Source organism: Rhinolophus hipposideros (assembly GCF_964194185.1).
Source record: "Rhinolophus hipposideros genome assembly, chromosome: 2".
NCBI classification, from domain to species: Eukaryota; Metazoa; Chordata; class Mammalia; order Chiroptera; family Rhinolophidae; genus Rhinolophus; species Rhinolophus hipposideros.
Genome location: NC_138048.1, coordinates 1,254,038 through 1,280,000, shown reverse-complemented (window position 1 = coordinate 1,280,000; position 25,963 = coordinate 1,254,038). Strand labels below are relative to the sequence as shown.

The window sequence follows — 25,963 nt, the reverse complement described above, 5'->3', positions numbered from 1 at the left end:
CCAGGAGCCCAGAAATACTGGAGCCCAGGAGCCTACACCCCAGGAGGAATCATGGTGATAAACAGCAGACACCACTCACTAGGGAGGATCGCTAGGGACCGCGTAATTCCCGGAACTGCCAGTCCACAATCCTGCGACAGTCTCACCGAGGAAAAGAGGGCAATTGGCCAGAGCAAAGTCAGGCAGCCTGCACACGGCAGCAACAAGAACAGAACCAATGCTCAGCCCAGAACGGGGCCGTTTCCCCTGCTGGGGCCTGGGCCCCAGAGCCAGACGTGCCCCCTCCTATCTTCTCCCAGCCCAGCCCACTGAGCACACTTTTCCCAGGGGCCAAGACAGACCCCAAAGGGCAGGGACAAAAGGCAAACAGCAAAGCCCAGGGGTGTCCCCACAGGCCACGTGCCCGTCACCACCCAGCAGCTTCTGTACCTCCGTCCATGCAGCCATTCATTCGGCAGAGATTTGTCAAGCACCAGATTCATCACTAGCTGTGCGGACTGCCACAGTAAAACACGTTGATTGAAACACAATAATGACATCACTCATTTCATTTCCACAGTAACTCATCTTACAGCTGAGAAAACTGAGGTGCAGAGAGGTTAAATGACTTGTCAAAGGGCTCGCAACTAGAAAGAGGCAGTCAGGATTTGAACCCACGCAAGCTGGCTGCAGAAGTCATACTCCATCCGGGCAGCGGGCTCCCGTCTCATCAGCCGGGGTTACTAAACATGCCTGGAGCTAAGAAGTGAACCGCAGAAGACACCAGTGTATGTTTGTGGGTGAATAAGTGATGGAAAGCACGAAGGCTCACAGGTGGTGACATGAACACGGAAATGCAGCAGAAGGGCAAAGACGAGACCCTGAAAAGTCTGGGCAGGATGAATGAGGAGGGAAAAAAACGGAAGAATGAGACTGTGAGCTCATACATTTTGCTGAATGAAATGTGCCTTTGCTCTTCCAATCCCAGACATGTCTTCCCGCTGCCCAGCGACACCTTTTAGCACCAGGGCTTCTCCCCAGGCCACAGTGGAGCCTGCATACCCGGCATAGAAAGCACTACGGTGGCTGCAGGCCCCAGGGGGACCGCCTTCCCAGACACACAGACATACCCAGACAGGAGAGCTGCCCAGCTCTGACAAGCATGTTGTGCCGACGACCAGAGGCCAAGGGCAAACATGTCTGCAGCAGCCACTCAGCCAGTTCCGTGGGCCTGTGTGCCCAGCAGTGGAGGGTGAGAAGAGGACACATTCAGGTTGGACATGGTCCCCAAGCACAAAGACAGACTGGGCTCTGGTCGTGGGCCCTGAATGCACTCTGCACTGTTCCCACCTCCATACCTTGGTTCGAGCTACTCCTTCCAGCATGCATGCCCTTCCTGATTTCCAAGTCCTAGCTGCCCTTGGAGACCAGTGCAAACGCCACCTTCTCCAGGAAGTGTATACAGATGCTACCAGCTGGAATGACCTCGCCCTCTGCTGTATCTCTGCTGTAGCACTTCGCAGTCTGCCCCAAGTTCCTGCTCCTTTGGGTCCATATGGGTTCAGGGCCATATTTCCTCCACCATGGGAAAGCATCAAGCCCACCCTCCTCACTGCCCACAGAGCACACCTGGAGGCCCAGTGCCCAGCCCACATGGCCATCAAGAGGCAAGAGGGACAAGCTGTTACCAAGCACTGGCCCCAGCCTTGTGCAGGCGAAGACCTGGGTGCCAGCCCTTGCCCTGTTCTCCGAGCCCTAAGGTTAGAGGTCAGGAAACAGGTTCAGAGAGAAGAGTTCCACTGCTCAGGGCCATACAGAAAATGAACGCCAAACAGGGGTGCAACGCTGGGTCTGCCGGACCCAGCTCTTTTCTTTTACCCCTGGGGGGCCCTGGGTGCACCTAAGAACAATCTCAGCAGCTGACCTCATGTGCTCACTGTACCCCAGCCTTCCTACTGTCCCGATGACCTCCAAAGGAGCACCGCGTCCTCAGTGCCTCCTTACAGATGACAAAACTGAGACGTGGAGACGGGAAGTCATTTGATGAAGGCCACAGAGCCACTAGAGGACCCCGCTTCAGACCCAGGCCTCTGCCTGCAGACCTCACAAGGCCTATCCTGCTGCCCAGAGGGCCGACCTCCTCGTTCAAAGGCCCAGCCAGGTCACACGTCACTCGGAGTGTGCTGACTCTCAGGCGCATGCCTGGGGGAAGCAGCCTCCCGGGGGCACTGGTGGAAAAGCGGGACAGACACCAGGACACGGAGACGTCACATGGAGCACGGCGGGGGGGGGGCGGGGGGGCTGGCTGCGCTGAGCTCACATGCAAAGGGCAGGCCCTTTAGCATGTGGCTGCATGTGGCGGGCGTGGTGTGGAGCAGAGCAGAGCGCCATGACGGTGGCGGCAGCAGGGGCTCTCGCTTACCCACGCACTTCCTGTGCACGTTGAGGATAAAGCCCTGGGCACAGAGCACTGTGTGGTTGACACAGTAGAAGGATCCCAGGGTGTTCACACAGAACTGCCGCCGGCTACAATCGTGAGCACCCAGCAGGCACTCGTCTCGGTCTAGTGGCAGCCGCAGAAGGGAAAAACAGAAGGGCTGTTAGGTGGCATGGCCTGTCCCGGAGCACCCAGTGACAGAGGGGACGCTGAGGCTCAGAGGTGGGTAGGGAGTGCCCAGGGCCTCCCAGCCCGTCAGTGCTACGTCTGGGCTTTGGGCCCCAGTCTGACTTAGTACAGTACAGAGCTGTCAGGGCCGGAACCCCAGCCAGGGCAGGGGGCGAGGTGAGGCTCAGAGAGGACAAGCAGCCTGCCACAATCCAACAGCAGGACGGAACCGGGGGCTGTCTGCCACCCACATTCTGGAGGCGTTCCACCTGCACAGGCAGCCGAGGGGGCCACACAAAGCAGGGGCTGAAAGCTCAAGTACTAAGGGGGCCAGGTTGGCAACATAAACAGGAGAAGGGCCAAGGCACGGAGTGAGGGGGACTCTAGAGGCACGTTGGGCCTGTGCTCTGTTCAGAGGGGGATCGGGGCTACGGGCCCCTGGCAGGCAGGTTTTACGAAGCTTCGAAAGGAAACTGCAATCTGGACACTCAAAACAAATCCTTGAGTTTTTCATGGTTGGTAACTTGATTGAGTAAACAGGGCAGAGCCCAGCAGGACTCCCCTGCAAGATGGGCTGCACCCTCAGAATGCCCACCAGCAACCTCTGGCCTGGGCCCCATCGCCTCTCCCGCCAGGCCCTGCAGAGGAGGAAGGGAAGCCTGGAGACACACAGACACTGGCCCACAACATCCTCACATCCTCAGGGCTCTGAGAGATGGGGAGTGAAGCCCAGCGAGCACCGGAGATCTGTCCCCACCACCTGAGACAAATGCCTGCCAGTCACCACCATGCTGTGTGCCCTGGGGAAGTGTCCTGCCTTCTCTGGGCACTGGGTGGTTTTCATCCACATCAGAAAACAGCTTCAGTCGAGGGGCTAACTAGGGGTTTCAGCTTTTGGCAGGGACGTCGGCATTTTCCCAGAGAGGCTTGATCCAGGTACCCCCAGATACCCGCTAGGGTCACATCTCCTGAGATTGAACCTGATCTGAAGTGTGTCCTAGCCCATCTGCACGCTGCATGTCTGTCTTGCCTCCAGACATGACGAGGTGCAGTCGCGAGGCCTCTCAGACTGTTCTCCATGCCTCACTCACTGAGAAAGCAGCCCCAGCAGGGTGGGACCCAAGGCCCCCACCTCACAGGAGGCCACCGGGCCCACAGAGGCCCCAGTGAGGTAAGACCCAGACCTACCAGGGTTACGGGAGTGAGAGGGATGCACTTCCGGAACCTCCTCGACCCTCTGTGCATGGCAGTGGTAGCTAAGTGTCACCAACATCTCCTGTCCCCTCCTTGCTTTCAGTAACAGAACTGAGCATGTGCTGCACCGATGGGGGCTCCTACTCCCCAGTCTTGCTCCCCACCGGAGTCAAGCGGGCGGGGAGGGATGAATGCCAATCTTGGTCCTGCCTTACAATAACTGGGCATGCACTTCCCTTTCCCTTTCTCCACCCATGGCCAGAACGGGGACCATGTGGTCAGAAACAACTTGGGCCACGCAGACAGGGGTGACCCCAAGGACAGGGGAGTTGGAGTGTGGTCCAGGGGTCTGGTGAGAAATACACATTCTGAGTTCCTCTGACAGACCTACGGGATCAGGATCTCTGGATTCTGTGGAATTCTCAGGGTCTGTGCTGTCACCAGGTTTCTAGATGACTCTGGCACACACTGAACTTTGGGAAGCACTGCTGTGGAGCCCTGGCCAACCTGTGTGCCCACCCTGGGCTGCACGTACACCTGTGCATGGTGACATGAGGGGTAGCAGGGGCCCTTCATTACAGCCGCCAAACCTGTTCCCTCACCAACACAGTGAGTTTTAGAGGGACACCGCCCTCATTCCGTGTGTCCCACGGGCCAGCTCAGGTGTGCACCTGGATGAGGGTGGCCCCACGGTCCTCACCTTCACAGGACACGCCGTCCGCCATGATGGCGTAGCCGGGAAAACAGGAGCACATTGCTGAGTCCCCGACGATCCTGCACACTTGCTTGCAGGGCCCATTGTCTGGAGGAAACAACACAGAATCAGAGACCACCAGGCTCATCACCTCTAGCTCTAAGCTCAAGAGAGAGGTTTGGAAAGCCAAGGAACCCCACTCCTGGTCCTTTTCACAAGTTCCCCTGGTGGGCCGGCTCATACATGGCTGGTGTCTGGGATAATGCTCTCGATCTCCAGATGCCAGCACCACTCGGAGACCAGACCCCTCCCTCAAGTAACAGCAGTGGGAGTGAGAAGGAGACAGAGAAGACAGAGACACGACGGGGAGAAGAAGTAAGGAGGAAGGGAGGCGCAGAACAACAAACGGAAAGAACGCTCTACGTGTTACTGAACGTAGTCTCCAGGACAGTTCCACAAGCAAGGAGTTCTTCTCTCAACTTTATAGGAACTGAGACCCACAAAGTAGCTAATTGGCTTGCCTGGGGTCACACACAACAACCCCAGGCTGTCCTCTGTTCTCATCTCCCCTCTCATCCCAGGCTGATCCTGCCCCCAATCTCACCTCCTTAGCTACACTCAGTTCAGACAGGCAAGACCAAGCAACCCTCAAAAAGAAGCACCCTTTCGACAGGGGCCACCTTGCACACACCCAGCACCAGAGCTCACCACCTGCACGCAGCCAAGATACACCCCGAGGCCCGGTTACCTTTGCAGGTGTTGGGTTGTGGCCGTGGTAGCAAGATGGTGTTGGGGGCCACTTGGGAGGAGTCTGGCTTCAGTGAGGATTCCTCGGCAGCCTTCGGCTGTGGGCGGCCACCGTCTGTCCCAGGCAGAGCAGACAGGAGAGGGAGGTCTGCCTCACGTCTTCCGTCAGGCCTCAGGCCCTAACAGGCACCATGCTGGCACTGGATCGACACTATTTAATCCTTCCCCACCCACTTCACAGGAGGGAAAACTGAGGTTCAGGGAGCTCCATTCCTTGGACCAGACTGATCTCACAGCTACTCAGGGCAAAGGAAGCAAGCAAGACAGGGAGTGAGTTTCTAGACCGACAACAAATCTGTCCATGGAAGCTGCCAGGGAGAAAGCCCTCCCAGCCCAGAGACTGTGGCAGCCTCCTGGGCGGCCGACCAGGGCCTAAGCACCGTGGCCCTGGCACTGGGGATACAGCTTGGGTTGGTGGGAGCGCCTGTGGCTTGAGTCCTGGCCCTGAACTCAAATCCAGGGCAGAGCACGAGGGTTGCCCCTGCAGATGGAGTTCAAGAGGGAGCCTCTCTGTCTGGCCTCCCAGAGTCCGTCGGCAGGGGCTTCCCACTCCTGCCGGTTCCAATGTGCGGGTGGCAGAAGGAGAAGTAGCCCGCAGTCCCCACTGCAGGAATGCCACACTGGCCTGGCAAGGTCAGCCTCGGCCCCACCCCTGCTGCCCAGGCTCTTACCTGGCCGGCAGGTGCGGCCGTCGCCCTGCAGCGAGAAGCCAGGAAAGCAGGCGCAACGGTAGGAGCCCACGGTATTGACACACAAGTGCTGGCACAGCTCCCCGGGCAGGAGCAGGCACTCGTCCTGGTCGTCTCCGGGCAGGCTGTTGGGCAGCTCGCTTTCCATGCCCAGTGACAGGGCCTCCCGGCTCCCCACCTGCGCCTCTGAAACTGGGGTGGGGGTCGGCACACATGACAGGCGCTGGGTGGGCCCAGCAGGCAGCTGAGACCTCAGGCCCTCAGCAAGTCAGTGCAGGCACTCGTCAGAACCATCTGCCCGCCCAGCTGAGGACAGGTGGACGGACGGATGAAGGGCGGGTAGGTGGGACAGACGGACAGACGGGGGGATGAGGGGTAGGTGGATGGACAGACGGATGGATGGATGGATGGGTGGATGGACTGACCCTCAGCAATACGAGTGAACCCATCACTCTGGTCTACAATAGCCCTCAGGAAGCTTTGGCTGAAGTGTTGCATTGGATTCAGACCCCTGAGCTCAGTGACATCAGCAAGGGCAGCATCAGAAACGGCCCCAAACCTGGGTTCCGTCAGACCGCGATCTGAAGCCTCACTTGAGCCTTCCCTAGCTGAGTCACCTTCAACACCAGCAGGTCTCTCCATGCCTCCCGGGCTGCAGCAGGGAGCAGGTGAGAGTGGGAGAGAAGGCTCTAAGGCCGAGCTGCCTTGGAAGGCTCATCCTATGGCAGTCACGGGGCAGGGAAAGGCCTGCAACCCCTCCACACGCCACGTTGGCCCAGAGCCTCAGCTCTGCCCACCAGCAGCCAAGTCCCCAAGGGAGCAGTGCATGAGGTCACACCTCAGGGACATGCTTCATACTGAGGGAACTCCATCAAGCCCCAGCCCATTCAGCCCAGGCCTGGGGCCTGCCCGCGGGGCTGCAATGCCTGGTAGGCCCGCCCTGTGGACACCCAGCACTGCGCACTGGCAGGAGACGGACCTGGACCCGGGCTGTGCTGGGCATGCCACATGCTAAGCAGCGTCTCTGGGCTTCACGTCCTCAGCAGCAGATTCCTCACAACGATCTGCCCAGTAGAGCATACTCTGAGGTTCAGAGGAACACAGGGATTTGCCCAAGGTTCCCTGAGCAGAACTGGACCAGGTAAGTCTGAACCTGCCGCCTCCATCCCAAGGCCCAGGACACCTACCAGTTCCTTACTGGAGGAGAGGAACACATACCTCTGGCTCTGGACTCTTCTCGGCCCTCTGATCCCCGAAGCCAGGCTTCATCCCGAATCCTACCTTGAACCAGACTCGTGGGCACTAACTTGGCCTTCATACCATGCCCAAGCAGCCCCTTCGAGCTCACCTCAGCCAGTGGCACTTCCTTGGACTGGACAGTCTCGTGCCATGCCGGCCTGCTAAGGCTGGCCACTTCCCCTGGCCTGGCCTGGCCCATTCTCCATACTCTGGCTGTGGCCCCACCCTACTGCGAGGTCAGGTGTCTGCTGCGCCCAGCATCACATCCAGGACCCCTGTACCCAGGGAGCAAGCTATGCTCCTAGGAGCCCTGGCCCTGTAGCCTGTGGACAACGGGTATTCTCATCCCACGCACAGGGCTCCACCATCTTGCGTTATCATGACAGGGACTCAGTGATGACTGGGTCTGGTCAAGTGCAGGACACCAGAAATCCAGTCAGAGTCCAGTCCCAACTATGCCAAAGATATGCTGTGCACCTGGGCTGAGGCCCTGCTGCTCTCCAGGCCGTGGCTTCCTCCTCTGTACTGCGAAAACGTGGCAACAGTAAGAGGGTGGCAACTCTGCGTGCTTTGTCAGGCTCTGTCAGAAACTCGTGACGAGCATCCTGTCTTCTGTGCCCACACTGATGAGGTAAGAGCAGAATCCCAGGTTTCTCCCCACAAAGGGCCACGACTTGTAGAGGAGAGCAGTGGAGTTGGGATCCCAACCAGGTCTGCGGAACTCCAGACGCCAAGCATTATTCTTGATTCTAGAACCAACTCTGGGGCTTTCATTCCCAATCCTTGAAGTGACAGGACAGGCCCACAGGGGCCCCAGATGGTACACAGCTGGAGGAAACACTAGGCTGGTGGTTCTGGAACCCTCCTGGCCATCTGGTCCCCAGCTGGTCAAGACTAAGGGTATGAACGCCTGCACAGGTGACCTGCCAGGGCTTTCATGGCACCAGCCCCAGGGCTGCCAGGCCCAGCTGGACAAAGGACACCTGTGGACCCACTGGGATACCATCGTTGGGCTCCTGCTGGCCCACAGCACAAAGAAGGCTAATAGCCACGAGTCCAGAAGATAGCTGGTTAGGGTGACAGAGGCTGGACATGGCAGCTGGAACAGTGACCACAGCATATGTAGGGCACAGGAGGGAGGAGACCTAGGGACAGTGAGGGCTGGAGGCTCCTGGACGCGGCTCCTGACCCTCAATCAGGAGCAAACACAGGCTCCGAGCCCCACGTGGGCACCTGGAGCTGCCCCCCCCCACAGCTTATGGCTGCTGGGAATGGGGATAGAGGGGAAGGGCATATGCCTGGTCAGCCCTCAAAGAACTTGTGGTCTGGTGGTGATGGGGGGGCTGCCAAACCAACACATGGCTCATTCGGTCCTTTGCTAGTGCCTCTTCGGGGCCAGAAACTGAGAACACAGACATAAAAGACAGTGCGAGCCTGAAGGGGCTGATCAGGTAAGTGGGGCAACACTTACAAATGCCTTCTCTGTACTCGTTATACCCCATCCCCAAGAACATAAGGATGGCATAGGTGAGAGGATGGAGGATGGGTAAACACAAGGAAAGGTGAGTGAAAGGTTTGCTGACCAGGATGGAGGGTGTGGGTGAATACATAAGAAGATGGACAAGGAAGGAAGAAGGGAGGAAGGGGGGAGAGAAGAGAGGGGAGAGGAGGGGAGAGGGGTGGGGAGGGGAGGGGAGGGGAGGGGAGGGGAGGAGGGACAGAGGGAAAGAAGAGGGGAGGGAGGGAGGGGAATGGAAGGGAGGGAGGAGAGAGGGAGGGAGGGAGGGAAAAAAGATTGGATGGATGAACGGACGGATGGATGGATGGGTGAGTCAATGGGATAGATGAGCAAGTGGATGGGTGGGTGTGTGGGTAAGTGGATGGATGGATGGGCAAAGGGATGATGTATGAATGGTATAGTGGATGGATGAATGGATGGAGAAATAGACCAGAGGATGGGTGGGGGATGGTTGAGCTGGATGGATGGATAGAAGTATGGATGTGTAGGTTAACAAAGCCACAGAAGAATTCTGTCTAGAGCAGGACTTGTGCCTCAAAGCCACAAATGACTGTGGACCCAGAGTTGCACAGGAGGACAGAGGGTACCCAGCTTTGGCTAGAAAACCCACCAGTTCTCTCCCTCTCATCCAACTATCCCATATACCCTGTGCCCCAGGGTGGGCAGCACCCACCTTTCTGTGGTGCGGTCTCAGGCTCAGGAGGTTGGCGGACTTCGGGGATAATGAGGGGGTCTTCGCCCTCACAGCAGGAGAGCATCACATGGTTGCAGGGGTAGCCCAGGTTGGGGTTGGATTCGCATGACTGGCCCTCAGCACGCACACGGAGCCCCAAGCCACAGCAGTCACAGCATTGCTAGAGAGAGACGTGTGGTCACTGCTGTACTCTGGCTCCTCAGAGCCTATTTCCCTTCCCACGGGGCTCGCTGACGGCCCCAGGGTGCAGCCTGGGTCAGGCTCAGAGGGACAGCTGATAAATGAGAGAATTAATCCTGTCTTGTTTCTTCTGTCCGTTATGTGCTCTCCAACGGTGCAGGATTTATCTGTGCCGTTTCCCATGTCTGGCTCAGAGTAGGGCTAATGAGCGTTTTTTGAAATAATAAATAAATGGCCTCTTGTGAAAGGAACTACAACTTAACCCCCAGCCACATCCACTAGCCCCCCCCACCCCACCCCATATATACTAGCGGACTGATTCTATTTAGGCCAGCTAAACAACTCCATTTCCCAGGGTCCCTTGCAGCCAGAGATAGACGTCACTGGGTGAAACTTTCAAAAGAGCTTTTAACAGAAGCTGATTCAGCTTGGAAGTGCATCCTTTTTGCATGCCCCCTAGGTCCTTTTTGGAACAGGTATGATGGCTGGAGGACTAGCAACCATCTTGGGATATGAGTAACCTTCAAGATGGAAGTCACAAGTTAACGATGACTGAGCAGAAAAATAGAAGCCAGGTGCCTGAAGATACTGTGTAGTTGCACCCCTGTCCCAGACTGCTTACCTCGGAAATCTTTAATGCTTAAACTGCTGTGGCTATAATAATGGCCCAACAGTTTCCGCTTCCTGTGTCCACCATCTCTGCAATGTGATAGGGCAGGTCTTCCAATCAATACGGACTATTTCCCAACCTACTGGCTGTGCCTCATGACATGCTTTGGCAATAAGATGAGACAGAAGTGGCACCTCCAAAGGCCTTTAACACTTCTACCCCGTCAGGACCCTGCCCAGTCGTTAACATGGATAATCGCGGCTAAAAGAGTGTGAAGGATGAGATCAGTGAGGTCTAGAGGGGTCAGAGCAGACTTCGTCACAGAAGTAGAACTTTGAGCCAACCATGATGCCTGGGGAAGGTCCATTTGGTCATTTTAATTTATATTCATTTTCCCCCATACACAGAAATGATAATAAAATGATTATTGGTAATTCCTTCCAACTGAAATAACTATTTAAAATTTCCATGCATATCTTTCCCAGCTTTTTCCCCTGGGAATATATTACAAATTTAGAATTCTACCTAACAGCCCAGGTTAGCATGCTAGAGGTCACAAGGAGTAGAGAAGAGTCCCGGCTTCAGCCATCCCAAATCATCTAGTGCCAGTAGAGCCATCACCTGCTGGCAGACGTATAAGTGAGCGCAGCCAAGGTCAACTGAGCATGGCCCTGGTCGGCAAAATTACCCTGACTCATAAGATAAGACAGTCATAAGTCAGCACATTTTGGGACTGTTTGTTACACAGCAACAGCTAACTGATACTCCAGACCTGCATCACACAGAGGTGAACATTCACACTTGGAAGACCCACCATGTACTTAATAAATACTTAGTTTGTATTACCTCTGCTCCTCACAATCACCCCATAGGACATATATTATTGTCCCCATTTTATAGATGGAGAAGCTGAGGCTCAGAAAAGGAGACTGGTCCAGGGTCAAACATACAGACAAAAAAGGGATTCTAAAGTTGCCTGTCAACTAAGTGCTTTCCCTAATATCAGTTGTTTTTAGGAAAAACTAACCCCAACATGACAAAAATTGAAGTCAAAAATCATCTCCCAAATGCTACCTCCTCCAGAGGTCCCTGTCACAGTTATCCGGGCTTGTGACACTGTGCCTTCTTCAACTCCTTCCCCCCGCTCCCCCAAATACCTCCTTTTGTGATGTTTCCTGAAACTGTTCCAATGTCCTGGTTTGCCCCTATCCTCTGCTGCACAACTAGCCAGGTGTCGGTCCCCAATGTCTGTTTTCCCTTCTTCCCAATTTTCAGTGGAGCACATAACCTCTCCAGAATAAAGACTACATTTCCCAGGTTCCCTTGCAACTAGGTGTGGCCACTGGACTAAGTTCTGGCGAATGTGATGTAAGTTGAATTACTGTCTGTCGTCAAAAGTTGGGTTTATCACACCCGTGTTTACAGAAGCATTAGTCACAACAGCCAAGAGTAGAAGCAACCCAAGGATCCATCAACGGATGAATGGATGAACAAAATGTGCTCTATATACGTAATGGAATATTATTCAGCCTTGGAAAGGAAGGAAGGTTCTGGCACACGCTACAACATGGGTGAAGCTTAAAAACGTGCTTGGTGAAATAAGCCAGATAATAACAGGACAAATACTGCGTGATTCCACTATATGAGGGCCCTGGAGCAGTCAAATTCACAGAGACAGAAAGTAGAATGGTGGGTGCCAAGGGGCTGGGGGAGGGGGAATGGGGAGGTGGTGTTTAGTGGAAACAGTTTCAGTTTGAGAAGCTGTAAAAAGTTCTGAAGATGGGTGGTGATGGTTGCACAATAATGTGAGTGTATTTATGCCACTCAACTGTACGCTAAAAAATAACTGAGATGGTTAATTTTACATTATGTGTATTTGCCACAATTAAAAATAATTTGAAAGGGGGTGCTCCTTCCTCCTTCCTGTTGCCTGGAGCTCAAGCAGCCATCTTGGGCCAGGAGGCAGCAAATCACACTTGGTAAAGCAGTAAGACAGCACGAGCCTGTGTCCCTGGTGACTACGGAGCCTCTCGCTCCTTCAGCTCTGGCCTGGCTGCCTCTAGCCTCCAATATATGACAGAAAAGCTAATGTTTTAGGGAGTGTCCCATTACTTGTAGCCAAACTGACGGCCTGTCCCTGACCTACCAACCCGAAGCCAGCATGAGCTCTAGCATAGTAACTCCTCTCTTTCTGTAAATCTATCCAGGGCCCTACAGACCCCTGGCCTGAAATCCAAGTCCTCAGGGCAGTAATTATTCCTCTTCTCTGTCCCACAGCTGCCTGGTGAGGTTTTCCTCCATCCTGATCGCACTGTCACACACAAAGAACCCCCTCAATGAATGGTCTGCACAATTGTCAGAAGGGACCGAGATAATGTTCCTCCAAACTCTCCTGTTTCGCACCTCACTCAGACTAAACAACCATCCTCATAATGATGGACGGGCTCTTCCCCATCACCTCTCGGCCTCAGCTCCTGCTACTTTTCCCCCAGTCACTGTTCTCCAACCACAGATCTCCTTGCTGCTCCTCACACATGCCAAGCATATGCCTGCCTCAGGACCTTTGCACTTGCTGTTGCTTCTGCCTGGAAGATACTTCCCACAGACATCCACATGGCTCACCCTTGGGGGTTTTACTCAAATGCACCCTTCTCAGTGAAGCCATCTTCAGCCACTGTGAGCTGAAATTCCAGTGTTCCCCACCGCTGACACAGCTTATGCCCCTTCTCTCTTCAGTGTTTCCTTAGCACCATCACCTCTAATAGACCGCACACTAACATATTCATCTCAGTCTCCATCTGTCCCCCTGACCAGAAAGAAAGCCCTAAGAGGGCAGGGATGTTCATGAGTAACTTGTTTCTGCATCCCTGATGCCTAAAGCAGGGCCTGGCACACAGTGGTGTCAGGACACATTTCGTGAGTAGGCCAACATAACATACTGAAGATGTTTCCTATGCAGATGAAGAGACCCCCCAAGCCCAAGGGTGAGGGTCACCACCCTGAAAAGCCCTGCAGGGGAGCCCCACCCTGGGCCCTCAGGACCCTCAGGCCCAGGCCAGAAGGCCGCAGTCGAGCTTGCCTTGTACAGGGAGACGCCACAGGTGTCGCTGTCCTCTAGCCCACAGGCCTCGCCCTCCTTGGCCCCCATGGCACCGGCCATGCAGCTCTTCTCCTTCAAGTAGGACACGCAGCAGTGCTTCTGGGCTGTCCTGCAACAGACATGCACCTCAGCCCCACCTGAGGCCTAGCCCCATCCTCCCAGGGACCCTCCCCATTTCACAGAGGAAGAAGCTAAGCTGCGGAAAAAGGAAGCCCCTGCCCAAGGTCCTGTGAGTGGGGCCTGTGCTGGTGCAGGGGCACTGGAAGAGCCAGCACAGCCCCCACCGAGTCACATGGCTTTGTTCCTTGGTTTAACCAAGAAGACTTAGGCCTGGACCTCGCTGGACTCAGTGCTGTGCGTCCCTGACCAAGGAGAAAGGGCAGTCGGCACCCCGAATGGCCACAGGGCCAAGAGAGATAGGAAGACCGAATCCTGGGAAGGGCTGCCGGGGGGGGCCTGCAGAGTAGCAGCCTCCAAGGTCCCTGGGCACGCCTCCCAATCTCTGTGGGGCTGCTCCAGGGCAGAGGCAGCTGACGAGTCAGCAGCATGAGGGCAGAGCCAGGACAGAGTGAGGCTCACAGGAGGCAGGTCCAGCCCCACCTGAGGAAGAGCATGTCCCAGCAAGAGCCGCCCAGTGACAGAACTGGCTGTCCGTGAAGTACAGCCGTGAAGTAGTGAGCTTTTCATCACAAATGGGATATAAGCACGCACGAGAGCCACTTAGCTCAAAACTCCAGGAAGCTGAATGGGGCGAGCTCTAACTCCTAAACAGACCCCAATTGGCAGGAAAACAGAAGGGGAAGGGAAGAGACAAGGTTAGAATGTAAATGTTTCTAAAGGTGGGCTGGATGTTAAGAAGTATGGAGTCTAATCCTGGTCATGCTCCCAATGGGTTGTGTGATGTTGGGTGAATCATAGCACCTCTCTGAACCTGTCTTCCTCGTCTGGAAAATGAGTAGGTTGGAAAAGAGGGTGTTGCTGGAAAAGAGAAGTGGTGAATGGCTGAGTAAGACATCTTCTGGGCCTGGCACAGGGAAGGCGTGCATGGGTCCCAATCCTCCTCTGCTGGCTGACACACTCGAGTCAGAAGAAACAATCGGCACAGGCAGCAGCAGAGGACAGCGAGAGGCCAGCCTTTCGGAGACCCTAGGGCAGCAGAGGGCTGAGGACCGCAGTGCAAAGCTGAGGGAGGAAAACGTGTGGGCTGCACACCGCCCAGTAGCATTGCCGGTGTGTGTGCTGAGAGCAGCACCCAGTGAGTCCTCGGTGGTGATGGTCCCATAGCACCTGCTCCAAAGTACACTCCTCCCATCATGCATTTTAGGCCGACTATGAATTTGTGTGGCTAGTTTACTTTGGGGACCAGTCTTGGGCTCCACACACTTGCAGAAAGCCTCGCCAGCTGACCCACAGCTGCCACGTCTGATCGCCCACGTGCATCTGCAAGCAGGTGAAGCATGTGCTCCCGTTGCACTGCCAGGGCCTGGGGTCCATGGCAAGCAGAGGTCTGGAGCAGGTGAACGGGCAGGCCTGCCCCCTTACCTGCAGACGTCGCCCTCAGAGCCGCTCTCAGGGATTCCCAGGCACTCGTCATTGTCAATGGCCCACTGCTGTCCGGCTGCACAGCACGTGTCAATCAGGTCCTTCGTAGAGACTGTGGGTGGCAGGCAACACGGGCAGCGTGACCACCCTGGAGGAGGCATGCCCTTCCGGGATGTCTAGGTCGTCATGCACACGAGATGCCGCCAGTGCCCGTCAGACCCCGTTGCTGGGCAGCTGACTCACGCACCCGCTAGCTGGCCGCCAGCAACCCACAGCTGGAAGCCCCTGGGGAACTGCCTGAGAGGCTGAGCTGCCCCCTGTGGAGGGGCTGGGAGAAGCACAGCCCGTCAGGAAGCCACAGGGGGTACAAAGGTGACAGCTCTGTGGGCCACCGCACTCCAGCGTGCTCTGTGGGACCAGGAGCATTGTCCCACTGCTTCCTGTACCTCCCTGAAGCTCCATGTGCACAAGGGCCCCAGCTCAGGGTTGGCTTCCAATGACACACAGAACATCAAGGAGGACCAGACATAAGAAAGCAACCGCAACGGCAAGAGACGTTTAAAACTCAGAAAAGTTCTGGGAACAAAGTTAGTGGAGAAAAATCTCTGTGACGGGGGAGGTTGGGAGGAGTCGGGGGCAGGGAGAACACCTTAAACTCAGAGGCACAGACCATGCACTAAGAAACGGAGGAACTGACCACCTCAAAATTAACATTCTCTGTGTCACAAAGGCCTCCAGGAACAAATGTAACAGACTGCTGACAGGTGTACAATTTGGGAATGTCTAAAACTGACAAAGAATGGCTATTAAGAAAATATAATAATCTCCTGAAAATTAACACAGACACACAAAAACAACCCCAACATAAAATACCTATGAAAGTGGAAAAACCAGAAAGAGCAATAAATGGGTTCTTGGGGTGGCAATGGGGAGGCAGCCAGTGTTGGGAGACCTGGCAGCACCTACACTGCTGAGTGTGCACCCCTGCCAGGACCTGCTGGGTCTGCTCCCGGTACCCATTCCGGAGGTCCGCCGCCAGGCCCGCAATGCAAGCACCACAAGAAGGCGTGCTCGAGATTCCTGTGGGAGAGGGTTGCACGCAGTCTGCAGTTCACGCTGGGGAAGCGGATGAAGAGAATTTGGAGAGATCCTCCATGTAGAACTCCACAGCTACCAGAGACAACAGACTAGATGAGCATACAACATGAGCTCACAGCAACAGGGGGGCAGCACGGAATAGAACGCCGAGGGACAAAAGGAAGAACTCAAGTGAGATCATTACACAAATTCAAAAGATTGCACACAACATAATGATACACCTTCTGCAAGAACACATAAAAAAAAATCCACAAATTAAACAGAAGAGAACTGTTGCCTATGGTGGAACAGAGGATGGCAATGGGGAAAGGGAATGAAATACATAAATAAAAGAGAGACTTGCAAGGCTGTAAAGGTGTAAGGTGCCAGGAAATGAGGAGTACAACTGACCCAACAATTCTATTCTGAGGTCTGAAAAAAACTGACATTCAAAAACAAAGCTCATCTGGAACACCTATGTAAATGCTGAGGGCAGCAGGGAGCAATGGAGTAACTTTGAGCCTGGCTCTGCCTCTTAGTGATACCACGTGCAGCTGTGTCTCCTCCCAAAGACTCAGTGCCCTTCTCTGCTATGAGGACCTAATGGCTGCAGAGCTGCTGAAGCCGACAGGACCTCTAAATACCCTAGAGCAATTCACGTAACCTGTAGGGCAGAGGAACAAACGCACCAAGGAGTGTCAGCAGCCCACAGGGTTCCAGGAACAGAAAGAGCACTTGCGAGAATCGTCCGTTTTGTCTGCTAACCGGACACTGCAAGTCACCAAAGTGTTCCAAGCTTCAACTGCCTTCTGTGAGACGGGGAAAATAAGCTTCAGTAATAACTTAAGAGCTGTTCTGAGGCACCAGGAGGATAGAAAGAGTTCTTGATAACTGGTGTCTATCAGGAACAAGTCACAAACATCACACTCAATAGTCAAATACTGGACACATGTCCCACTTAAGTCAGAAATATGACAAAAATGTCAACTGACACTGCTACTACTTAGCCGCTTCCTAGAGATGCTAGCAAATGCAATAAAGCAAGACAAAAAGAGGCACTAGAAGTATCAGAAAGATAGATGATGGTCATTATTTGTACATGTTATGGGTTCATCTTCCTAGTGAAGCAAAACTAACAAAGTATTAAATGAACACTAAAAAATTATTATTATTATTATTATTATTATTATTATTTGGTAGCCCAAACCAAAACCAACATATTCAAATTACTGGCTTTCCTATACATCAGCAACAATTAAATAGAAAAAGTAGTATGAAAAAACAATCCCATTCAAAACAGAAACAATTCTAGAAATAAATGTATAGTAAACAAGCTAAATCTACATGAAGAAAAAATTGCCTAATAGATATAACAGTATACTTTATTAAAAATATATACTGTGTATCTACATGGGAATATTCAATACCTTAAAGATGTCAATTCTCCTCTATTTAACCTATTACCCTGTTTCCCCAAAAATAAGACCTAGCCGGACTATCAGCTCTAACGTGTCTTTTGGAGCAAAAATTAATAAGACCCAGTATATTATGTTTATTTTATATACATTATATTATATTATAATAAATTCCCAGTCTTATAGTAAAACAAGACTGGGCCTTATATTAACTTTTGCTCCAAAAGACGCATTAGAGCTGACTATCCAGCTAGGTCTTATTTTCGGGGAAACACGGTAATTTCAATGCAAACCCAAAGTCCCAACATAATTTGTCATGAAATTTGTCTATTGGATTCTAAAATTCATTCAGAAAAGAAAATGTTTAAGAATACCCAAGAAGAGTGATGTCAAAAATAGGCGGCGTGACAGGTCCCTTGGTCTCTCCTCTTAAAGGTAAAGCAAGTTGAACGGCTAGAATTCAACAAAGGACTCCCTGCTCAACATACAAACACGTCTGAGAGATCCGCACAATGAAACATCTGAAGGTGGAGAAATCGGGGTGAGCACGGGAGAAGGGAAGGGGGAAGTGCAGAGATGGGGGACACAGCCCAGAGAGGGGGGGAATCGGGTCGCAGCATGTGCTTTCTGTCGCCCTGAGCATTCTTGCCCGAGTGGTCAGCATATACTACAGCTGAACACAGGGCAGAGACAGAATACAGAGGTGGGACAGCTAGGGTCTAGCAGCCACTGCCAGGGAGGACAAAAAGCCACAGAGCCTGGTTGCCTCCCCCCACACTCCAGAGCTCGCTTCGCCTCACCCTCCCAGAACTAGCAGCAGGCCCCCGAAGAAGCTATAGCAGTGAGTGTCAAGTTACTGGACAAAATATCAATAACAGCTCTGAAAACTGGAGAGACAGTTCCTGAAAGGCAGACATGAAGGCTAGTCCCAGTGAAAGGGGTGGAGATACAGCGCTGAGGTCGGGCAGTCACCATTACTGGGAGAAGAACAAAGCCACAAACACACTTGCGGCCTCTCCCAGCCCACCTGGCACCCACCCATATCAGCTTATCCCAGGGGGCGCACCTGGGACACCTCGGGCAGTGCAGCAATGCACCTGGTTGCAGAGGACAGCGCTGGGATTTCATGCGCTTGGAACACCATCACATTCACTCACAGGGATGGTACCCTGAGACCAAGGGAACCTGGTCACAGAGGAGACACCCACCTCCCTGGGGAATACAAGACATTCCCAATGACCTGAAAAGAATGCTCCAGCGCCACCTACTGGAAAACAAAAGAAAGACCTCTTCTTATCAACCTGCTGAAGAGGTTTCACTCTTAAAAAAATAAATACATAAAAAGGCAGAGTTCATTCCCATAAATACAGAGGCAGAGAAATAATCCATTAACTATCATGAACAGCCAAGGTAACAAGGCAGCTCAGAAAGGAAAGGAAAAAAATCTCCAGAAAATAAATGTAAAGACATGGAAATATGTGATTTAAATGACAGAGAATTCAAGATTGCAGGTTTGAAAAAACTCAATGAGATGCAAGAAAACTCAGGCAGTTTAATGAAATAAAATCAATGAACAAAAGGAGCACTTTACCAAAGAGACTGAAACATTAAAACAGAACCAAACATAAATTCTGGAGATGAAGAACTCTATAAAAGAAATGAAGAATGAACTAAGGAGCTTAGGACAAAAAGCTGACCAGATAGAGGAAAGAATCAGTGACATCAAAGATAGAACTCTAAATGATGCAGATGGAAGAAGAGACTTGAGAGTTAAAAAAGAAAAAACTATCTGACTCATCACAAAGAGCAATATAAGAATAATGGGCATACCAGAAGGAGAAGAGAGAGAGGAGGGAACAGAGAGCCTATTCAAATAAATATTTGATTAAGAACTTCACAAACCTATGGAAAGAACTGGATCCTCAAATCCGAAAACCAAACAGAACACCTAATTATCTCAATTCAAAAAGGCCTTCTCCAAGGCACATTGTATTAAAACCGTCTAAAACTAATGACAAAGAAAGATTCTCAAGGCAGCCAGGGAAAAGAAGATGGTAACCTATAAAGGAAATCCCATTGGATGATCATATTTTTCAGCAGAAACTCCACTATCTAGGAGAGAGTAGAGTAAGAGATTCAAACTATTGAAAGAGATAAATTACCAGCCAAGAACAATATATCCAGCAAAGTTATCCTTTAGATACGAAGGAGAAATAAATTTTTTTTTCAGACATAGAGAAGCTAAGGAAATTTACCACCACAAGACTTGCCTTACAGGAAATACTGAAGGGGGTTATTCTACCTGAAACAAAAAAAAAGACAAAAGGATACAAAAATATGAGTAAGACGACTAACAGACAGAAGCACGAAATTGCAACCCTTGTTCAGAATAGGTTATAATATAACATAAAGATTAAATATAACATAAAGATTAAAGGGGATACAAACATTAAAAAAGAGAGAAAAATAAGACAATAGCTAATGCAACTCAGAAATGAACTCACAGCATATATAAGGATAATTTGTGGCAACAAATACATAAAAGGTAAAGGTCTGAATTTGCAAAGGGGAATGGAGATAATATGCATTCAGAAGAAAAAGCACTACTGTGTATATGAAACTTTGTTTTGCATAAACTTAATGGTAAGTACACCAAAAATCCAGAATTGAAACACATAACGTAAAAACAGAAGAAACAGGGAAAATCATAGAATACCATCAAACTCAAATAACAGAAACACAAGGGAAGAGAAACAATGGAGACACAGAGCTACCAGAAAACAAAAGGTAAAATGGCTATAGGATATCTTCATATATCAATAATCACCCTAAATGTAAATGGACTGAATTCACCAATAAAAAGGAACAGAGTAGCAGATTGGATCAAAAAACAAAACCTAACCATATGCTGTCTTCAGGAGACACATCTCATCTGCAAGAACAAATACAGACTCAAAGTAAAAGGGTGGAAAATGATACTCCAAGCAAATGTCATACAGAGAGAAAAGTGGGTATAGCTGTGTTTATATCTAACAAAATAGATTTCACGATTAAAAAAAGTAACAAGAGGGGCCAGCCCGGTGGCTCAGGTCATCGGAGCACTGTGCTCCCAAGGCCAAGGTCACAGGTTTGATTCCCACATGGGCCAGTGAGCTGCGCCCTCTAGAGCTATGATTGTGAACAACAGCTCTCCGTGGAGCTGGACTGAGGTGAGTAGCCGGGGGTTGGCGTGAACTGCAGTGGGCTGCTGTGTGCTGCCATGGGCTACCGTGTGCTGCCATGAGTGGCCAGTGGCCAGCGTGAGTGGCTGGCAGCCAGCGTGAGTGGCCAGCAACCAGCATGAGCAGCTGGCAGCCAGAGAAAGCTGCCATGAGCTGCTGTGAGCAGCCTATTGATGACTGGCGACCGGCTGCCTCAGCCGGGGGAGTGCAAGGCTCGTCATACCAGCATGGGCCCGGGAGCTGTGTCCTGCACAGCTAGACAATGGCTTGAACCAGAGTGGGGGGGGGAGGTGGAAGAAAGGGGGAGAAAAAGTAACAAGAGACAAAGATGAACATCTTATAATGAGAAAGGGGACAATACATCAAGAAGACGTAATACTTACCAATATATGCACCCACTTAGGGAGCAATGAAATATATAAATTACTAACAGAACTAAAGACAGAAACTGACAAAAAAAAAAAAACACAATTATAGTGGGGACCTAAATACACCATTGATAGTTATGGATAGAAGATCCAAACAGAAAATCAATAAAGAAATGTCGGCCTTAAATGACATACTATTAGACCATGGACATAATCGACATTCACGGAACCTTTCATCCCAAAAGACCAGAATATACATTCTTCTCTGGTGCACATGGAACATTCTCAAGGATAGACAGACCATATGTTGGAAAATAAAACTGTCTCAACAAATTTAAGAAGACTGAAATCATACCAAGTATATTCTCCGACTACAACGCTTTGAAATTGGAAATCAACTACAAAAACAAAGCAAGAAAAAAACCCACAAATATATGGAGATTTAAACAAGATGTTACTGAAAAACTACTGGGTCAAAGAATATATAAAAGGAGAGGACAAGATACATAGAGACAATGGAGAATGACAACATGACATACCAAAACTTTTGGGACACAGTGAAAGGAGTAAGCAGAGGGAAGTTTGTATCATTGCAGGCCTATCCTAAGAAAACAAGAAAAATCCCAAATAAACAACCTAACATTACATCTTAAAGAACTAGGAAAAGAAGCAGAAGTGAAGCCCAAACTCAGCAGAAGGAAGGAAATAATAAATATCAGAGCAGAACTAAATGAAATAGAGAACAAAAAGATAATAGAAAGAAATTAGTGCAACCAACAGCTGGTTCTTTGAAAAGATTAATAAAATTGATAAACTCCTGGCTAAACTCACTAAGGAAAAAAGATAAAAGACTCAAACAAAATCAGAAATGAAAGAGGAGTTACAATGGTATCACAGAAATACGAGGGATCATCCAAGAATACTATGAAGGACTATATGCCAGCAAATTCAACAACCTAGAAGAAATGGACAAGTTCTTAGAAACATATACCCTTCCAAGGCTGAACCATGAAGAACTGGAAAATCTAAACAGACTGGTCAACAGTAAGGAAATTGGAACAGTCATCCAAAACCTTCCCAAAAGCAAAAGTCCAGGACCAGATGGCTTCTATAGTAAATTCTACCAAACAGTCAAAGATTATTTAATATTTATCCTTCTCAAACTCTTCCCAAAACTTGGAAAAAAAAGGCAATACTCCCTAACTCATTTTATGAGGCCCACATTTTCCTGATACCAAAACCTGGTAAGGACAACACATAAAAAGAAAACTATAGACCAATATCTCTGATGAATAGAGATGCAAAAATCCTAAACAAAATGCTAGCAAATCGCATACAACAATGCATTAAAAAGATTATTCATCACGACCAAGTGGGGTTCATCCCCGGGGCACAAAGATGGTTCAACACACGCAAATCCATCAATGTGATACATCACGTAAACAAAATAAAGGACAAAAATCATATGATTCTATCAATTGATGCAGAAAAAGCATTTGACAAGATACAACATCCATTTATGATTAAAACACTTAATAAAATAGGTATAGAAGGAAAATACCTTAACGTAATAAAGGCCATATATGACAAACCCTCAGCTAATCTCATAATTAATGGTGAAAAACTGAAGCCCTTTGCTCTATGTTCAGGAACACGACAGGGCTGTCCCCTATCACCTCTGCTTTTAAAAATAGTGTTGGAAGTCCTTGCCAGAGCTATCAGGCAAGAGAAAGAAATAAAAGGCATCCAAATTGGGAATGAAGAAGTTAAATTATCACTTTTTGCAAATGACATGATTCTTTAGGATCTATACATCAAAAACTATGAGACATTATTAAGAGAAAACTGAAGAAGATACAAAGAAATGGAAAAACATCTGTGTTTATGGACTGGAAAAATCAACATATTTAAAACGGCCATATTACCCAAAGCAATATACTGACTTAATGCAATCCCCATCAAAATCCCAATGGCATTTTTTAAGGAAATATAACAACAACAACAACAAAAATCACCAGATTTGTGTGGAACCACAAATGACCCCAAAGAGCCAAAACAATCCTAAGAAAATAAAACAAGGCTGGAGGGGTATCGCACTCCTTGACTTCAGTTTATACCACAAAGTGACAAAACCAAAACAGCATGGTATTGGCTGAGACACACAGATCAATGGAACAAAACTGAGAACCCAGAAATAAATCCACATATATATGGGCAAATAATTTTTTACAAAGGAGCCAAAAACATACAATGGAGAAAAGAAAACTTCTTGAATAAACGGTGCTGGGAAAATTGGAAAGCCACATGAAAAAGAATGAAACTAGACTGCTATGTCATCATGCACAAAAAATTAACTCAAAATGGATCAAAGATCTAAATATAACCCTGAAACAATAAAATGCGTAGAAGAAAATATAGGTACTAAACTTATGGACCTTGGTGCTAGAGATGATTTTATGAATTTGATCTCAAAGTCAAGGGAAGGAAAAGCTAAAATAAATGAATGGTACACTATCAAACTAAAAAGCTCCTGCACAAAAGAAACCATCAGTAAAACAAAGAGGCAACCAACTGAATGGGAGAAGATATTTGCAAATAAGACCTCTGGACAGGGGGCTAATATCCAAAATATATAAGGAACTCATATAACTCAACAATAAAAAAACAATCCAATTAAAAAATGGGCAGACGACCTGAACAGACACTTCTCCCAAGAAGACACACAAACGGTCAACAGGTACATGAAAAAATGTTCAACTTCACTAACTATGAGGGAAATGCAAATAAAAACCACAATGAGATATCCCCTCATCCCAGTCAGAATGGCTATCATCAACAAGACAAATAGTAACAAGTGTTGGAGAGGCTGTGGAGAAAAAGGAACCTTCATACACTATTGGTGGAAATGTAAGAGGTCGGACAATTAAGTTCGCCAACTCATCCTAGAGAAAGTGCTCCATACCTCATTGCTGAATGTCACTACAGTCATCTTTGAAGTACTCCCCCTGGGAAGCTGTGCACCGATGCCAGCGCCTAGTCTGCGATGTGTGACACAGAGCGTTGTCACGATGGAGGATGGTTTACAGCACACTTTAAAACACACCTTCTCTCAACCGTAGCTCACACCCAACTGACTGCACTGAACAAGCTGAAACCTGTCCCACACGGTTACTGAGGTTCCACACGCTGCTTCCCGTATTGACGATCCTGCCTTTTCACCGGATGGCACTCGGCATCAGCATTCACCATGTTTTGTGATCACACATCGCTTCTGATATAGGAATTTTTGTCAAGTAAAAACATTACGGTGTGTCCTCACCCACCTTATTCACCGGATCTGGCACCATGCGACTTCTGGCTCTTCCCTAAAGTCAAAATGACCATGGAAGGTAAATGTTTTGACTAGATTCAAGACATGGAGGCAGCCACAACAGTGCAACTAAAGACACTCATGCAAGAGGACTTCCAGAACTGCTTCAGAAAGTGATAAGAACAATAAGGGGATTAATGGCAATATGTCTTTTACTGTAACAATTTTTTTAAATTGAAGCATTCACCATATTGTTTGATCACATCTTGCAGGCAACCCTGTTCATTACAGCACTATTCACAACAACCAAGACATGCAAACCAACTAAGAGCCCACCAATAGATGACTGGATAAAGAAAATGTGGTATGTAGCAGGGGTGCCAAGTGGACACTTTGGTCAATGTCGCTCAGGCAGTAGTTCGCCGTAACCAGAAGTGTCTGGACGCTGATGGGAACCACTTTGAGCAGCTCTTGTAATTGCAGAAGTCAAACGTGACCTGCATTCATCTTTTGTTATTGGTATATATGGAGTATTTCAATTTTAATAGTTTTTTTCTTTCTTAAAATGTGTACACATTTTTTTGACACCCTCTCTGTATATACAATGAAATAGTATTCCACCATACAAAAGAAGGAAATCCTGTCATTTGTGACAACATGGATGAAGCTGGAGGGCATTATGCTAAATGAAATAAGTCAGTCGGAGAAAGACAAATACTGCATGGTATCACTTATATATGGAATCTCAAAAAGCTGAACTGGTAGAAACAGAGCAGACTAGTGGTTACCAGAAGATGGGAGGTGGAGGAAATGGAGAGATGCTGGTCAAAGAGTACAAACTTCCAGTGATAGGATAAAAAAGTTCTGGCGATCTAATGTATAGCAGAGTGGCTACAATTAATACTGTACTGCACACTTGGAAGTTGCTGAGAGAGTAGGTCTTAAGTGTTCTCAGCACGAGGGAAAAAACATAATATGTGGATTGATAGAGGTTTTAACCAGACTCATTAGAGTGTGTATGTGTGTGTATATATGTATATACACATATGTATATACATATATACACACACATATACACACCCGCACATACATATATATACACATACATATATATACACACATATATATACACACACACATATATGTTCATTACATTGTATACCTTAAACTTACATAATGTTGTACGAGGTCTGACAATTAAGTTCAGGAACTGGTTGCAACGATGTTGCTAACCTTTTTTGAATCAGAGGGATTATTCATTATGAATTTGTACCAACTAGACAAACAGTTAACTAAGTTTACTGTTTGGAAGTGCTGAAAAGACTGCGTGAAAAAGTTAATTAGCCAACAATTCATGGCTCTTGCATCACGACAATGCACCAGCTCACACGGCACTGTCTGTGAGGGAGTTTTTAGCCAGTAAACAAATCACTGTATTGGAACACCCTCCCTACTCACCTGATCTGGCCCCCAGTGACTTTCTTTACTCGAAGATAAAGGAAATATTGAAAGGAAGACATTTTGATGACATTCAGGACATCAAGGGTAATATGACGACAGCTCTGATGGCCATTCCAGAAAAAGAGCTCCAAAATAGGTTCTGGCGTCGGTGCATAGCTTCCCAAGGGGAGCACTTCAAAGGTGACCGTAGTGATATTCAGCAGTGAGGGATGGAGCACTTTTTCTAGGATAAGTTTGCGAACTTCATTGTCTGACCCTG

At 49.4% G+C, this 25,963-nt stretch overlaps 1 protein-coding gene across 2 annotated transcripts in view; it reads right to left on the bottom strand.

Annotated features, from left to right (window-relative positions):
• FBLN2 (fibulin 2) overlaps window positions 1–25,963 on the bottom strand; it is a 100,582-nt gene that overhangs the window by 18,673 nt on the left and 55,946 nt on the right. Inside the window, exons 3-9 of one of the 2 annotated variants that reach the window (XM_081064936.1) lie at window positions 14,853–14,964; window positions 13,290–13,419; window positions 9,400–9,580; window positions 5,951–6,160; window positions 5,221–5,334; window positions 4,479–4,580; window positions 2,402–2,542 (exon numbers count right to left, since the gene is read on the bottom strand). In XM_081064936.1, coding sequence (XP_080921062.1) covers window positions 2,402–2,542; window positions 4,479–4,580; window positions 5,221–5,334; window positions 5,951–6,160; window positions 9,400–9,580; window positions 13,290–13,419; window positions 14,853–14,964 — 990 coding nt within the window. The remainder of the gene's footprint in view (window positions 1–2,401; window positions 2,543–4,478; window positions 4,581–5,220; window positions 5,335–5,950; window positions 6,161–9,399; window positions 9,581–13,289; window positions 13,420–14,852; window positions 14,965–25,963) is intronic. The other variant, XM_081064937.1, reaches the window with a different exon arrangement.